At 32.4% G+C, this 17996-nt stretch overlaps 1 protein-coding gene across 1 annotated transcript in view; it reads right to left on the reverse strand.

Annotated features, from left to right (window-relative positions):
* The window catches only part of HFM1 (helicase for meiosis 1), an 86727-nt gene that overhangs the window by 38117 nt on the left and 30614 nt on the right, over positions 1–17996 (reverse strand). Inside the window, exons 13-27 of the mRNA XM_032594338.1 lie at positions 16337–16380; positions 16128–16229; positions 15583–15728; positions 14593–14687; positions 13830–13963; positions 12817–12864; positions 9890–9970; positions 7941–8032; positions 5759–5865; positions 5620–5667; positions 4933–5030; positions 4718–4849; positions 2169–2254; positions 1206–1289; positions 892–1049 (exon numbers count right to left, since the gene is read on the reverse strand). Of these exons, the coding sequence (XP_032450229.1) occupies positions 892–1049; positions 1206–1289; positions 2169–2254; positions 4718–4849; positions 4933–5030; positions 5620–5667; positions 5759–5865; positions 7941–8032; positions 9890–9970; positions 12817–12864; positions 13830–13963; positions 14593–14687; positions 15583–15728; positions 16128–16229; positions 16337–16380 (1455 nt within the window). The remainder of the gene's footprint in view (positions 1–891; positions 1050–1205; positions 1290–2168; positions 2255–4717; positions 4850–4932; positions 5031–5619; positions 5668–5758; positions 5866–7940; positions 8033–9889; positions 9971–12816; positions 12865–13829; positions 13964–14592; positions 14688–15582; positions 15729–16127; positions 16230–16336; positions 16381–17996) is intronic.

Consider the following 17996-nt stretch of genomic DNA (forward strand, 5'->3'; position numbering starts at 1 on the left):
ATCAGACACTGTAATTCCTATAGGAATCTTGCATAGAATATTTCAGGATGGTATCCTCCAGTACTCTGGCAACAATGAGGAGTTTCCCATTTCAGAGTCAATGCCATTCCTGAACTTATAAGTAAATCAATATAATTAGGAACATAGCCTCTGGACTCAGAATGCTTAGGCTCAAATCTAGACTTTGCTATAAACTATCTATATGCCCTTGGACAAATTAATTAAACTCTCTTAGTCTCAATTTCCTTCTCTATTAAATGTAGATAATGATAGCACCTATCTATACAAAGATTAAATAATTCAATACCTGAACCTACTAAGTGCTCAAAAACTATTAGCTATAGCTATAACTGATATCCTTAGAGTTTGCTTATGACATCCTGGGAGAAAATAACAGTATTAGAAAAAAGGCTGATGTAAGAATTACAGAATGGCATGCTAGACAACTAGCATGAAGGTACCTCCTTTACATATTTGATCTGGTTGCCTGGATCCTACAGTGGAGCTACAGTAGGTTGTTACATTTTAATTTGGAAATAGAAGATGTATCTTAAAGGAGTAGGAGAAAGATAATCAGAGTAGTAAAGTCGCGAATGGAGAAAAGCAACAAAGTAAGAAAGTTCAGCAACAATGGACTACAGCCACCCCTAATGGTCATTTATTCGCTTGTTTCAAACCACGGTGATAGGTTTCACACTTTATTCATTTGAGTACTAACAACGAACCCAGAGTTAATAACTTCTTTAAAGGACAAGTGGAGAAACAACCCTACTACAGTGTAAGGAAAATGTAATTTAATTGATCTGCCAGTGATTTTATTACTCCTTCTCAGAATTTTTCCTTTAATAGTATACACTTAAAAATAAAATCAAATAGAAATTATACACTTACATAATTTTGTGCTTGAAAACCAGTTGATTATCTGCATCACCTATGATTAAGGTAACATAGTGAGAATCTGGCGCTGTTCTTTTAGTTTGTAGCTGTTTAAAGTTTCTTAATATAATGGTCACTAATATTTCTGCCATGGTATCATTATATCTTGCAATCTTAAAAAAAAAAAAAAGATAGGAATAAAAAGTGTTAAAAATAACCTTACTGCTCATATTCAGTTCCAAGTCAGCTAGAGGTAGATTTATTCCTGAAAAGACAATGAAAATACCTAAAAAACAACAAAAACAAACAAACAAAACCAAAATATTTACCTGTTCCACTTCAAGTTCATATTTTGGTAGATACATCACTGTTTCTTTTATTTGCGTTCCAAAAGGAGGGTGTCTATTTAAAATCTAAAAACATTTATATCATTATATTCTTACCACAACACCAGAAGTTCTTTTAGTAAAATAGTCAATAGTTTTAATAATGCTTATTATCCAAAACTTTAAATAACTTATGACCACAAGAAAGTATTTTTTAGAAGAAATAAAGATATAAAAGGTTAGAAGAAATAAAGATATAAAAGGTAGGCTTTATGGGAATGAAAGCTGGTGCAGCCACTCTGGAAAACAGTATGCAGGTTCCCCAAAAAACTAAAAATAGAACTACCCTATGACCCAGTAACTGCACTACTAGGTATTTATCCAAGGGATACAGGTGTGCTGTTTCAAAGGGACACATGCACCCCAATGTTTACAGCAGCACTATCAACAATAGCCAAAGTATGGAAAGAACCCAAATGTCCATCGATGGATGAATGAATAAAGATGTAGTATATATATACAATGGAGTATTACTTGGCAATCAAAAAGAATGAAATCTTGCCATTTGCAACTAGGTGGATGGAACTGGAGGGTATTATGCTAAGTGAAATTAGTCAGAGAAAGACAAATATCATATGACTTCACTCATATGAGGACTTCAAGAGACAAAACAGATGAACATAAGAGAAGGGAAACAAAAATAATATAAAACAGGGAGGGGGACAAAACATAAGAGACTCATAAATATGGAGAACAAACAGAGAGTTACTGGAGGGGGTGTGGGGGGGAATGGGCTAATGGGTAAGAGGCACTAAGGAATCTACTCCTGAAATCATTGTTGCACTATATGCTAACTAATTTGGATGTAAATTTAAAAAAATAATATAACATAAAATTAAATAAAAGGTAGGCTTTAAAATTTAGATAAAATTCACATAACATTAGTAATAAGTGAATATTAAATACCAGTTCAAGCTCCCTTGCATCTGTTTCTTCTATTTTTTTAAAGGAGGTCAAACCTGCATTTACCATTGCATTTGACAATGTTATACCTGTGGAAAATTAATCAAATAGCAGTTTTTAAACAATCCATTTTAAACTAAATCTATACTTAAGTTTTCAACAATAGTAAAAAAAAATATTTTAAAAGATCTAGAATAAGAACTAATTTTTAAAGTTTTTTTTTAAGTTTTCAGTTGGATTAATTGGGCTGTGACATTTATTCAATTGTTCATATTTATTTTTTCAAACTAAAATAAAACGTCTTCATTTTATAGAAAAGGAACTCTAGTCCACATGATGACTCAACCCTTATTTTTATCATATGTCATCCACAGAGCAAGTACCAAGAGATTCCTATTGTTATACTCATGTTTGAAAAAAACATGATTCATGGATGGGAATATTGCTTCATAAAGCTATCGTTCTCTGAGCATTTTTTTTTATGTTTATTTTTGAGAGAGAGAGAGAGAGAATGAGGAAGGAGCAGAGGGAGACAGAGGATCCAAAGTGGGCTCTGTGCTGACAGCAGAGTCCGATGTGGGGTTCTAACTCACCAACTGTGAGATTATGACCTGAGCCGAAGTTGGGATGCTTAACCGACTGAGCCACCCAGCTGCCCCATCTGAACATTTGTATCTTAGAAAGAGTTCTCTGTTTCTGTACTGAAATCAGATAACTTTATTCTTCTGTCTAAAATTTCATTACATTTAGAATAAAGTGAAAATTTCCTACCATGGCCAAAATCCCTTACCTATCTGACTTGACCACAGTCTACCTATCCCTCTAATTAATTTCCTACCATTCTCTTGCTGACTAACTCTCTAGTCACATTGGTTTTAATTTTGTTCTTCAAGTACATCAAGTTCATTTCCATATTTGTATCTTCCCTGTTTCTTTATGCTTTAAGAAACTGGCATTTAAAATTCTTACACTCATAAATGAATTTAACCAAACCCCCAAATAGGAGATACTGTCAGAAGTACAAAGTTCCAAAATATTACCATGTTGTCTAAGGCACATACATTACTGGTGGGAATATTACACTATTCTTTTTCCAGATCCTTAACTATCCTTGGGAATTTCTCTTATTCATTCTTAAGATACAACTCCTAGTATTAATAATTCCTTCATGTTCATTTTCCTTTAAAACTTTTCCTGAATTTTAATTTTTTACAAACATTGTTGAAAATCAATATGCATTCATTTTTTCCCCCTGATACTCAATAAGAACTTAGATTTGCTTTTTTGTTTAGATTCCCTCACTTTTCTATTATATGAGTTTTGCTGGGCGATTTTTGCTTCTTTCTCTTCAGCTGTACTAAGTAAGTATGAAAAATACATTAGTGTTTGACAATTTGGAAGAGAAAGAATGCAAATGATCCCTGATTGACAATATTCTAGAAAGTCAGACAGGCTGGCTTTTTCATTAGTAATTTTATTAGTAATCATTTAATCTATTTTCAAAATTTTTCTATAAGTTGCCATTTCCTAATGTTGTATGGAACCTCCTTCTCAATTTAGAACTCATCTTTGTGAGATGGGTGCAGCATTTGGTTTGCCAGGACCTCCACAGAAAGGTGAACCTTAATGTCAGGAACCTTTCCTCTAATTTGACCTTACTTTCACCAGCCAATCCCTATTTCCCCCCAGTTTCTATTTCCCCCCCAGAGGACTAATTAGTCCTCTGCCATCCCACTGATTTCAAACCTCAAGGAAATAAAAAAGGACTTCCTCACAAAATAGCTGGAGAACTTTGTTCTAAGGAATAATGAGACAATCCCTAATAATCCATTATATAATTTTTAATGTCCCCAAGATGCATGTAAAATTATAAAGCTAACAAAGCTGTCAGTCATGGAATATAACAACTCTCCTTAGAGTTCTAGGTATCTAGGAAAGAGTAAGGGTCACAAAGTCAAAGGCACCAAGCTGGAAAACTCTAGAGGACTTTAGTTATACCCTAATCTTTGTAATTGACATACTCCATAGTTTTTCAGTTCATACCCAAGTTAGATCTCAATAGATAGGAAATAATTAGGCACAATCTTTTGTCTGCAGAGTCTCTATGAAGATAAGTATAAATATTGTGCTGTTACTGAAAAAAAAGAGGAAAAGTTAAGATACAATTAGATGGCATAATTTTCTGTAATGTATTAGGAATAGCCAGGATTGCTAGCTCTGTAACTTATCAAGATCAAACCAAAATAATCATAAAAGTGGAAGAGAGAGCAACACAGAGTTACCCAATCACTAAAACAAAATTTCACTCTTGGTTTGAGAACAAATTTAAAAATAAGAGCATTCACTTTTATTGGGTTTCCCAATTGATTTCAAATAGAATCCTTCAAGGAGGAAACAAAAATCAGATTTTCAAGAGAAGTACAGTACTTATTTAGGCCTACAAACACATTTTTTCTCAAAGTCTATAAACACCACAGAATAATTTTCCTAACAATAAAAAATAAAATAAACTGCAGACATTGACAAATTGCCTGCCTGTATTTGGTACCTACCAATTTTTTCCAGCTGTTTTGATACATGCAGAGAGTTTTCCCAAAGTTTACATCTAAAACATTTAGCTAAAATCAAACTGTTCAACAGTACAGCAAACTTCTTTTCTTGAACAGCCACAAAATCTGACAACCCTAAAAAAAATTTTCTGATGTTAAATCTAGTATACTAGTTTACTGGAAAAAATACTGAAAAATCCATTAATCCTGTAACATACATCTTGTAATTCGTGAGCCATTTCTGAAAATCTTCGAGGTATCTTGGGTCAAAGCAAAGTCTTGTATGGGAATGCATCCTAGTTGAGCCTGAATAAGGCTGAGGGAAAGAAATTTCATGATTTCCTTTTACAAACTATTATCTCATAGTTTTTGATATCATTTATTGAAGTTATCTCTTCTTAAATATCTCTCTGCCTTAATCTCTGTGACACTAGATGATTCTATACCTCATATCAAGTTATTGCTGACTTTCTCTTTTCAATGTCTAAAAGTCCCCTTCTTTGTCTCTCCCAGAATGCCACTAACATTCAATACACATTTATTACATGTGTTTCTATACTGTTATCTTTATATACATGAATCTCATTCCAGCCAACCTGAAAGCTCCTGATGATGAAAAACTTAGCTTCTTTTCTGTCATTTACCTTGCTTCAGCAGAACACACTCTCAAAAAAACGTTTGTTGATTTAAAAAAATCACAAATTATCTATTTTAACTGAAGTCTAAGAGATTTTGGACATTAATTTCACATCTATATTCTGATATATATTCTTGTTTTATGTAAATATGTTCTTTTTGTATTAAAGAAAACAAATTTAAAGGTTTAAAACTAAAAAAAAAAACTTTCAGAAATATGAATCACAAACAGTAGTCAGTATTTTAAGACATTTAACAATCATCTTTACCAATTTACTTTCATTTCTCTTGTTTTAATTCTTCCTTCCATTGGAAATCTGTAAATAAAAACACAAGGCAAAACTTTTATTACTACTTATTTTAACTAAATAAAACCTTTTAAAAGTTATTTAAAACATATTTCCATACCTGATAGTTACCCGATGTGGATCTTTGTTCAATGTATTCAATGTTTTCTTTTCATTTATCCTTAACTGCACATCTACAAATTCCTTGCAGCTGGCTATCATTGTGACCTATAAAATTTCACATTTGCTCATTCATTTATGTCCATTCTTTACTTCTTTCCTTTCATACTCTTTCTATGTATTTACTTCTTTTTCTTTTTTTAAATTTTTTAAATGTTTATTTATTTATTTTGAGAGAGAGCAAGCAGGGCCAGGGCAGAGAGAGAGGGAGAGAGAGAATTCCAAGCTGACTCCACACTGTCAGCACAGAGCCTGACATAGGGCTCAATCTTACAACTGTGAGATTTATGAACTAAGCCGAAATCAAGAGTCAGACACTTAGCCAACTGAGCTACCCAGGCACCCCAGTATTTACTTATCTTTCATGCTGCCTTGGGACATCACAGCTTTGTCATTTAGCATAACGGAATTAAAGATTTACTTTATATATTTTGCTTTTTAAAGGATTCATTCATTCATTCATTCATTCATTAACAAGTGTTTACAAACACTTGTTATATGCTAGACATTATGTTACACACTGGGACTATGCCAATAAAATTGTAAAGATTAACAAAATAAAATTTAAAATATTCAGTCCCATGCCTACCACATAGTAAGCACTCAATAAATGTAGCTTTCATTTCTACTACTATTATATTATTATTCACCCTTCTGTAGTTTGCAAAACATTATCCTGATTGAGACTAATTTTGTAATGAAAAGAGTACTTTAGATATTAAAAAATTTGTGTTATAGAGCCTAGTTCTGTCAGATGACTGAGCAAAGCACTCTTTGTACTTTGGTTTCTCATATCTGTAACATGAAACTCACATCCCTTCTAATTCTCTTCCACACTTACTGAACTCAAATTAAGATGAGTTAATTTAATATTAGTTTAATATTAAATATTGTGAATTTAATATTATTCTTGATTTCTTCTTAGTTAAGAATAATATTTACATAAAATACAAGCATTCTACTTTTCATCAATTTTGTGCATTTTTTCATATAATAATCTTATCTCAGTAATCAACGTAGATATTTTAAATAAAAATTAATGGTTGGGGCACCTGGGTGGCTCAGTCGGTTAAGCAGCCCGACTCTTGATTTTGGCTCAGGTTGTGATCTCACGGTTTTTGAGTTCGATCCCTATATCTGGCTCTGTGCTGATGGTACAGAGCTTGCTTGGGATTTCTCTCTCTCCCTCTCTGCCCCTTCCCTGCTTGTGCACTCTCTCTCTAAATAAATAAATAAACTTAAAAAAATAATGGTTAAATTTGAGAATAAAAATAAATGTCTTATTGCATATTCATGTCCCCTGTAAAGAGAGAAAGGACCAATACAGTTGTCCGGTATCAACAACAAGACTATGGTACTATTTACTGCTGTAGCTGCAAAGTTGTCCCCCCTGTTGATATCTCAGTATAACCTTGTTTTCACTCCCATTTTCTCCACAATCACTGCTTTTCTCTAGTCTATCATCAATACTATTCTATTTCTACTATTATTGTTACTCTTATGCAAAAGATTTAGGGAAGAATTACAAGTACATGGCACACTTGCCCCTCACTATCCGTCATTCACAGCAGACTGGCCTAATATATCATGCCATATCATCCTGGATCCTTCTCAACAAAGTATCCATCCATACTTCGGGTATGTATATAATTTTTCTTAGCCCTGATACAGAAATACAATTGAAAATACATTATAAAGAGTAATATTCCATATCTAATGATCAAAGGTATATAAGGTTGGGAGACATAAGCACTATTAGAAATGCTTTCTTGGGCACCTGAGTGGCTCAGTTGGTTAAGCATCCAACTTCGGCTCAGGTCATGATCTCACATGTTCAAGCCCCGCATCCAGCTCTGTGCTGACAGCTCAGAACCTGGAGCCTGCTTTGGATTCTGTGTCTCCTCTTTCTCTGCCTTTCCCCCATTCAGGCTCTGTCTCTCTCTCTCTCTCTCTCTCTCTCTCTCTCAAAAATAAACAAACATTAAAAAGTTAAAAAAAAAAAAAAGAAATACTTTCTTATCTGCTCAATCTTAAGTTGCAAGAGATATGCAAATTAGTTGTTTCCCCAATATTATTTTATACTATGTCATTACATATTTATTTTCTAGTGACAACTAATTTACCAGATCTAATAAAGTCTCTTTTCCACTGATGGTACAAAATTTCTTCACTGTCTCAAATGTAATATAATACCAAGCCATCAATCTTCCTGCCTCTGTGGAAAAAGATGAAAAAAGGAACATTGACTCCATCAGTTGAAGCAACCTGCTTTTTCATCAGTTTAACAAAGATTCCTTAACATGTATTCTGTACCTATAACAGCATCAGGTAAAAAGACACACCAAAAAATCTTGAAGACACAGTGTCTGGAATTTATAGGTTGACTAGGGAGATGGCTACATGCAAAACAGCTAGACTAGAGGACAAAATCCAGTTAATGATAATGTTTATATCTACAACCTTAAGTTCAGAGGAAATTAAAACCTAAGAGAATGGTCAGTGTGGGACGGCTTGGTAGAGAAAATGGGGCTTGAGCAGGATTTTAAAATAACTAATATGCCTTGGCAGAAAGAAAATAAAGCTGTCATGACCTCAGTAAAAATCAAGCCTTGTTTATCAAAGCAGTAAAGTTAAAAAGACTATCTTTAGAAAAATAAAAAAGACTATCTTTAGAACACTGTAATGAGAGATATGGCTTAACAGTGACTATGCGTTCAGGTCAAACTGACCTGCTTCAAATCACTGCTCCACCACTTGCTAAGTAGGTGATCATGTGCAGGTTATTTTACCAGTTTCTTAATGTAATGTGGGGATAACAGAAGTACGTATGTCATAGATTTTTTGTGAAGATTAAATGCAGTAATACATATATAGTACTTAGCAGAGTGCCTAACATTAAATAAATACTGCCTACTTTTATTGCCAAACCATGATGAATAATAAACTATGAAGGCCTGAAGAGCCTGGAAATACTAGTAAAGGAGTTTAGATTTTGGATTTGATTTGTAAAATAACAGAGGACCACTTAAAATTATAAAGCAAATTGTAATTAAACTGAAGTTTGAAAATAAATTGTTTTGAAATAGAACTTTGAGTTGGTTGGGGGTAGCAAGATGGGTACAGTGGGGGTGAGTAAATGATGAAATGAAATTCATTTAAAAAGCTACTGGTTTCAATTACAGGTTGTTGAAAGCATTACAAAGAATTTCAGTCTTGTGAACACACACACAGAAAACAGCTGGGAAGAGAAAAATGGCATACTGCTTCTCAAGGAAAGGGCTAACATTTATGTATGTGCTACAGGTTTTGCTGAAGAAGGGAAGAATTTGACATCCCATCAGACATATAGGCATCAAGGACATGGTAGAGTAGAAAGAACTAAGAATCAAGAATAGAGAAGTAACCAGGGCAGCTTAGAAGTCACTTTATCAATTAGGATTCTGATGGATTTGTTCAGCCAAAATGTAGGTGATGCAGTGGTTCATAAAAGGGAGCATCTGGGAGCAGTGTGTGAGATATAGAGACTATGGTTACCATGGGAACTAGTACATTAACCCGTAGGATACATTTAAAGATGCTCCTCTTATCCTAGATGTTTATAAATTAATAAAAGGTTTCTCCCTGCCAGAGAAAATGAAATGTTTGAGAAAAGACTTGATACTTGCTGGCTTATTAGAAAGGATGAAAGTTTCCTAGGTAAGGGATAAAATTAACTTAGAAAGGAAGCCATGAAGCAAGTGAGTCAAAGAACTGGCAAAAGAGCATCTACAAGAGTTATAAGAGATTTGAAATGACCCTAAGATTTGAGTATTTCAACTCAAGTTACCAGAATCAGCGAAGACAAAGTCTGTGCCTGCCAAAAAGAAGCTCTATTAATTTTATAAACAGGACTCATACAGTATAAATAGATCATGCTAACAATGATGATACCCTGTTATCATCATTGAGATATTTAATGAGATATTTAACTGAGATCACAATTTAATTTTAGCATCATCTAAATTTTAGTAGAACATATTTTAAAATTTAGTTTTAAGCAAGTGTTAAATTTACTAGCTGATGGAAAAATTACCAGTTGGTTTGAAATTAACATCTTCATCCATCCTAATCAAGTCCAGAGATGATAAATCATTCAGATTCTTCAAACACAATTCTGTTCAGTAATAAGAAACATATTTTTCTATTTTAGTAAGATAAGGGAGTAGCACAAAATAGAATTGATAATCAAATATGCTAAAGTTGTGTTTCTGTATATTTGCTGTGGGAAAAACTATAGTCTCTACTTAAGTGGTAAGAAAAAACTCATTAAATAAAAGAGCCAGCTAATAGGCTAAAAAGTATTGTTAGTAAAAAGTATTGTTAGTTAGAGGTTAAGTATTAATATTATTTGATATACAAGCTAAGAAACAAAGAAATGGGCTAGGTTACTTGCTCAAGGTCTTTGCAACCACTTTCTATCTGACTTCCAATATGGCATGGTTTTCTTTTTTTTTTTTTTCCTTTTTTTTTAAAAACTTTTATCAAACATGTATACACACAAAGCATAGAGTCAAATAGATCTATAAAGATTGTTCAGAAAAAACACCAGTCTTTTCCCTCCTCTGAGTTTGCCACTTTTTTGAGTTTGCCACTTTTCTGAGTTCGCCACTTAAGAACAGTTCAGCTGATGCTTTTAGTACTTACTTCAGCATCTCTAAAATGCCACTATTGCTACCTGGAAGGAACTTTTGAACAGGAAGTTCACTCTCATTGACTGATGAAGATCAGAGCAATTATAGTAGCCTGCTGCTTACAGTGCTCTCATTGTTCCATGCTATAAAGCTCAGAAGACTGGAGGTTGTTCAGAGCAGGGAGTGAAAACACCACAACCTACTCAATCTTAAAGAGAGTAGCCACTCACAAAAACACAGCCCTTGGAAGGCAAAATTCTTTGAGAAATACTTCAGTTTAAGCAACATTGCTTAGGCAGCTTGATAGTTTTAAGTATTTGTTTAAGTAAGGCTTTGAGGTCTTTGCTAATTTTCTTAATTTTTCACTAATAACTTTCAGTAAGTTAATCAAAGGAATGCTTATTACATTACATTCTGAGAGCACTATTCTAAGCTTTAGGTTTAAAGCCGTGAACAAGACAAGGTTCCTTCTCAAAAGAACTTACATTTAACTGAAGGAAACAATCAGTACACAGTTTAACAATAATAAGATTTCAGGTATTGGTGTGTTTAAGGAACAACAAGAGATCCAATTTAGAGACAGAATGAAGGAGGGGGCAAGTGACAAGAGATGAAATCAGAGAAACAGGCAGTGAGATATCAAGAAGGATTTGTGGGCTCTGGAGGAAAGTCTGCATTTTATTCTAAGAGTGATGAGGGAGCTATTGGAGCATACTGAGCAAATATAACAATATTTAGCAATATTTAACAATATAACAATATTGGGGCATACTGAGTAAAACATAACAAACGTAGGAAAACAAAGGATCCTTTCTAAGAGATTTAATGCAGATCTCCAAGGATACCAAAACATTATATTCAGTTATATAATAAACTTGGCTATTCTTTATAAGCAAACTTAGCTACCTTATAATGACCAAAGATAAGGCAAATATAAACTGTGGTTCTACTAATTTAATGAAGTTAAATTAAGGCTTAATTAAACTAAATTAAACTTAATTAAATTACAGTTGTCAAAATATAGCAAGACATTTTTTGGACTATCTCTGATTTCTTGTGTTCCTTATGATCAAAATATGTTTTAAAAAACTCCATTCAAAATTGGCCAGTAAAGGACAATACAACTATTTTGTAGATCTGTTTCTCAACAGCAGCATTATGAATATACGTTATTACTTATCACCTTGTTTCAACAATATATTTATTCTTTAATTTTTTAATGTTTTTTTTTTTTTTTTTTGAGAAAGAGAGAGACAGAGGGCAAATGAGGGAGGGGCAGAGAGAGGGAAACACAGAATCTGAAGCAGGCTCCAGGCTCTGAGCTATCAGCACAGAGCCCGATGTGGGGCTCGAACTCATGAACTCTGAGATCATGACCTGAGCCGAAGTCGGACACTTAACTGACTCAGCCACCCAGGCGCCTCAATAATATATTTATTCTTTAATCAATACAGTTTTACTGCTTCATCCTTATCTCTGCATTTTAATATGCATATGTGTATATCCAAGTAAAGAATAAATAAAAGTTGGCTAAATATTTTTAGATCTACACCAGGTGAGGGCCCAGACTAGTATTGTTGCTCTGTAGATGAATATCTATTCCTTGATCCTTTTTTTTTCTTAAAGTAGGCTTTGTACCCAGCATGAAGCTCTGGGGCTTGAACTCACAACTCTAAGATCAGGAGATGTATGCTCTACTGACTGAGCCAGTGAGGTACCCCAAAAATGGCTAAATATTTTTAGTGAATCTAACATTTTTTCTTCTACTGAGAGTCTCAATACAATGAAAAGGTAACAATTTCTAATCTTAATAAATGCTCAACTATCTTTTGACATCTTAAAAGAGAGATCATGAAGTATTGAGTGATTAATTAGAATGAAGCTAGGGTTTGATGGGAATACACCATTAGCACAGATTAGGATAAGAAGCCCATAATCAAGGTAGGCTTATATTTTCAATTAAAATTAAACTAGAAAAGAAAAAATGAAGAGTTGTGTATCTACAGTCAATATTTTCAAAGTCAAGGATCATTGTAAAAATAAAAACAAACCAAGTTAACATATTTTACAAAGGAAGATATTCTGATAGAATTAATTAACTAATTCAGAAAAAAGTACATGTGCTAAACTTTATTTGCATGTGAAAAAGAAATAGTTCATTTTTTTTTTCTGGAGGAAACAAGTTTACTTTTTAAAAATAATTTTGAATTAAATTTTAAATTAAAAATACTTTTAAAAAATAATTTACCAAAAAGTATTCTTTCACTCTAACCAACCTTTTTCATTAAACTTTGTAAAATATAATTTTTTATAAGGAAATGCATCTAACCTTGTAATTTTGCTTCAATTCCATCTTTGTTCAATCCAGATGCAAAACCTATATAAGTTATGAAAATTCATAAAAAATAAAATAGAGAGGATTTAACTCACTTTATAGGCTCAGTTTACACCTGGTTAACTACAAAAGAGTAATCTAAATCTTAAATTGGGAAAAAAATAGCTTACTGAGTTAAAGCAAGGCTTAACTATCTAGAGAAGATAACCACTGTTGTGAAATCCTTTCAATATCAATTGACTATCTTTTGCATATTTTATAACCATGACCAGGCATTCTGTACTTTTTTCCCTTGGAGATCTTAAAGTTTTTTGTATTTTTTTTTGGTTTTGTTTTTTGTTTTGTTTTTGGGTTTTTTTTTACTTACGAATACATTTAATTAAAGATCTCTACTCTGAAAACCACAACATGTTGAGGAAAGAAATTACAGAAGATACAAATAAATGGAAAGGTAGGAGATCTTAAAGTTTCAAATGTGTGTGCATTAGAATAGTATTGCAGCAAGTCAGGTTTTAATTTGATATTCAGCAATTGTAAGTATTTTTACTTTATAATCTGTACCACATGAAGAACCCTCTAGAAGCAATATAACCACGTGTATATTAGCTTTAGAAGCAGGATTCAAATTCCAGCAGCAAGAGCAGTACTACATACTTTGATGTGAACATTAGTTCAGACAAAATTCAGGAATTTTTTATTTTAACTTTTTAAAAATAATTTTAGGCATATTTTAAATTTTTATTCGAGTTAACTTTTTTTTCTAAAAGATCTATTTTTAATGGTGCTGATTTCTAACCTTATTAAAACACTAGAAGCATAAAAGATAAAGATTTCTTACATTTGTCTACTCTTGCCTCTAAATGTATTTCTGAATGTTATTACTTTTTGCTTTTGTTACCTACTAGTGTCTGTAATCTATTCTGTGACCTAATACTATGCCTAATAGTATAAATATAGAACCATCTGGCTTGAAAAATTTACTACTTTTTCAAATCAAAGTAACAAACCATAATGAGATGGATTTTTCAAGGCTCTGATATAAAGCAAAGTTGATCGTATCCATTCCAAAGCAATATTCACATCTGTGATGGTATGCAGCACTATCTCTGCATTTAAATGTTCAATAAGATGTCTGTGTAAACTAACAGAAAAAAAAAAAAAAAAACTTTGCCTTAGTAACATGTATTTCAATGCCATAACCCTTACTTTTTTAAAACTTCAATATTTTGAATAATTCAACAATATAATTGAATAATATACTCGTTGCTATATAAAAATTCATGAAAGATAACTTAATTTTCAAAATATAAGAGAAAACTTTAACAAACGAGTTAAACTGTTAAAAAATTATAGATTTTTCTCTACTGCATGCCTCTAGAAGACATTATTACTTAAAAAGAGTGGGGAGTGAATTTTCTCCTAGAGTATTAAAATTATATACTTTACTAAAAGGTCCCAGATTGCCTATTATTAAACAAATTTTAAAGATGTAAAGAGATGTGAAAATTATAGTCTTCCTCTTATTACTAATTTGGCCTTTTATAACAAGGATACATGCTACCACATGCTAAGAAACTACTGGATAAAAATATTATGTTGTCTTTTTTTTTTTTACTACTAAGTTTCTTAAAAGGATACAAACTTTCCACTTAGATTATTGAAAAATTTCAAGAACATAGCCTTAGAAAATCTCCTAATCAAATTTCCTTTTATATGTGAAAAGGAAAAATATAGGCTATAAACATCTTTTTAGAATATTTTCTGTATTACCTGCTTTCTACAGTGTCACTACAAGCTAACATCTGAATATACTTCTCTTTTGTATTTAACCGAGTCATAATAACTGCAGTAGCTGTAGTGTCAAACTGGAAAAAAGCACACACACACACAGACACAGAGAAATGTAGTAAAAAAGAGTACATGTTGGTACCAGTCCTCTTCAATAACTCATGAATTTCATTTTATATTAAACAGTTTCTGTCTTAAACAATAGGTCAAAAGGGCATTAAAAATGCTTCTGAATTTGAATGTTCACTGAAAATGTAATTTAAAACCTTCCAAGAGTATAGATGCAAAACTATCACTTGGTTTCAATGTAATATAATTTTGGCAATGGTAAAATCAAAACAAACTTAGGCAACTGGATAAAAGTTATAAGATTTGGTGTATTTTACATATAATCTAATTGATCCTATAAAAATCATGGATTTGGATAACATAGTATTTTGACATTCTTTGAAAAATTATTTTTCCTACATGTTCCCTTACTACCCATACGAATGACTTCTATAAGTATTTATTAGAGTAGGACATGTTTTGTAATATATATGGGCCAATTTTTAATTGTCACAATACCTGGGGACCACTATTGGCATTTTGTGCTAAGACTCAGGGATACTACACATTTTGCAAGTTATGACAGTCCTACACAATGAAACACTGTCCCATCTAAAATGCAAATAGCATCCCCATTCAACAAAAAATAAAACAAAAACCCTCAAAACCAAAAAAAGCATTAACAGCATACACACATTCATAAATCCAACTATCAGCCAATGGAAACTCAGAGGGAGTAGAGCAGTATGTGTCCTTTGGTAAGACTTGTTTTACTTCTATTAAAGTAGATTTTCCATTACATTTATTTTTAAACTTAATCTAAATAGAAATGTTAATCTCCTGTTTAACAAAAAGTACACAAAAAGAGTTTTTGCTTTTTACCTCATTTTAAAACAAGTTACAAAAATAAACATTGTCACTTACTTGAGGTCGACCCGCTCTACCAATCATCTGTAGAATATCTGTTTCACTGTATTCTTCAAACATTCCTCCAGCATAATGCATTGTAGATTTTATAACTACTAGGTGAGCAGGCAAATTTACTCCCATAGCTAAAGTACTGGTAGTAACTGCATCGGATTAAGAAATAGTATTTTCAAGCTTTATAACTTTATTGCTTCAGGTAGATATCTTCTTATAAAATATATATTCTTATAAATGTAATAAAAACTCATACATAGGGAATTTATGAAGAACAAAGAGGAAAAGAACACTACAATGCAAAATAATGACACATTTAAAAACTATTAAATTCTTATTTTTCAAGTAGCACTGTGTTCAGTAACATGATAACTAAAACTGCCAAAAAGTTTACTGTAGCATGTGTCTGCACGGGTAGTTACATAATTTTAGAATCTTGGAAGAAAAGCAGAAATAAGTCAGAATGATTAGGCTTTTTCTTTTTTTTTCTCTTAATAAATAGTTTTCCAAAATATCTTATAATAGCCACAAGAATTTGTTTTACTTACAAAGAACTGGTAGATCTCCAACAGTGAAAGCTCCTTCAACTACTTTTCTATCTGACGGCTCCATACCAGCATGATGATAAGCAACACCATAGATTAAGATATCTATAACAGAAATATATAATCTGTTATACACTGTTAATATTGCATCAATAATTGATTCCTTTTATCTATAGCTGAAAATGCAGTTCAAAAATAATCTCTAAACCTACCTCTCAGTTTTGAATCTCTTAAGGAATATGCACACTTCTGTAACCTATTTTAAAAAATCATAAAATTATTAAGTTATTCACTAATATAAAAACTCTTAGTTTATTAATTATTGTGAAGGTACAGATATCAAAACAGTTTCACAATATCATTGTTTGAAATCATCTTTAAGAAGTAGAGAATATCTAAATGTTTGTTTGTTTGTTTGTTTATTTATTTATGAAAGGGGGGTAAGGGCAGAGAGAGAGGGAGACAGAGAATCCCAAGCAGGCTCTGCACTGTCAGTGAAGAGCCCAACAGAGGGTTCAATCCTACAAACTGTGAGATCATGATCTGAGCCCAAATCAAGAGTCAAGATGCTTAACCAACTAAGCCACCCAGGGGCCCCAAGAAGTAAAGAATATCTAACTTTGATACTCAGACATCCCTAAATTCACAACTCAGCAAAACAAAACAAAAATCAAAAAACAATTTAAAAATGGGCAAAGGACCTAAAAGGACATTTTTCCAGAAAAGACACAAATGGCCAATAATACATGAAAAGGTGCTGAACATTATTAAACATCAGGGATAAATACAAATCAAAACTATAATGAGATGTCACCTGTTAGAATAGCTAGTATCAAAATGACAGGAGACAACAAATGTAGAGGATCTAGAGAAAAGAGAGCCCTTTCACACTGTTGGTGAGAATAGTAAACTAGTATGGCCACTATGGAAAATAGTATGAAGATTCCTCAAAAAATTAAAAATAGAACTACTAAATCATCCAGAAATTCTATATCTGAATTATATCCAAAGGAAACATCAGTATCTCAAAGAGATATCTGTATTCCTATGTTCACTGCAACATTATTCACAATAACCAAGACAGCCAAACAAGAGTCTCAGACAAATGAATGGAGAACATTTGACATACACACACACACACACACACACACACACACACACACAGGAATATTATTCAGCCTTAAAAAAGAAGGAAATTCTGCCTTTTTTGACAACATGGATGAAACTAGAGAGTATAGTCCTAAGTGAAATTAGCCAAAAAAAGAAAGACAACTACTGCATAGTGTCACTTCCATGTGAAATCTTAAAAGAAAGGAAGAAAGAAAGAAAGAAAGAAAGAAAAGAAAGGAACTCAGAAACAGAGTAGAAAAGTGGTTGCCAGAGGTTGAAGCTGGGGGAAACAGGAAGAGGTTCCCAAAAGGGTACAAATTACACGTGCGCACACACACACAAAGAAGTCCCTATTTTATCAGCTGTAACACTGAAGCTCATTTTAAAACAGGAATTTGGAAACCTCACTTTCCACCAGAAAAAAACATAAATGGTGATTATTACATTCATGGGTCAGAATATAAGTCTATTCCCATAATTTGCCTGGAAAATATTCACAGGGAGTAACAATTTTTAAATCTCTACTATATTACTAGTAAGCCAAAAAAAGATAAAAATAAGAAGTAGTTGTTTATAGTCTTCTGAGATATGAAAGAAAGAAAACTAGGTTAAATCAAGAGAAGAGGAAGTTAAGAGAGTTTCTTGACAATCTGAAAAGGAATTCTGGGGACTTTAGAAGATTTTGGAGGTTGGTGGGCTTGGTTCTTATTTATGTCTAAGAACCACCAAATTTGTGTTTTTCCATTTCACTGTTGCAGATAA

Source organism: Lynx canadensis, chromosome C1 (assembly GCF_007474595.2).
Source record: "Lynx canadensis isolate LIC74 chromosome C1, mLynCan4.pri.v2, whole genome shotgun sequence".
Classification (NCBI taxonomy): Eukaryota; Metazoa; Chordata; class Mammalia; order Carnivora; family Felidae; genus Lynx; species Lynx canadensis.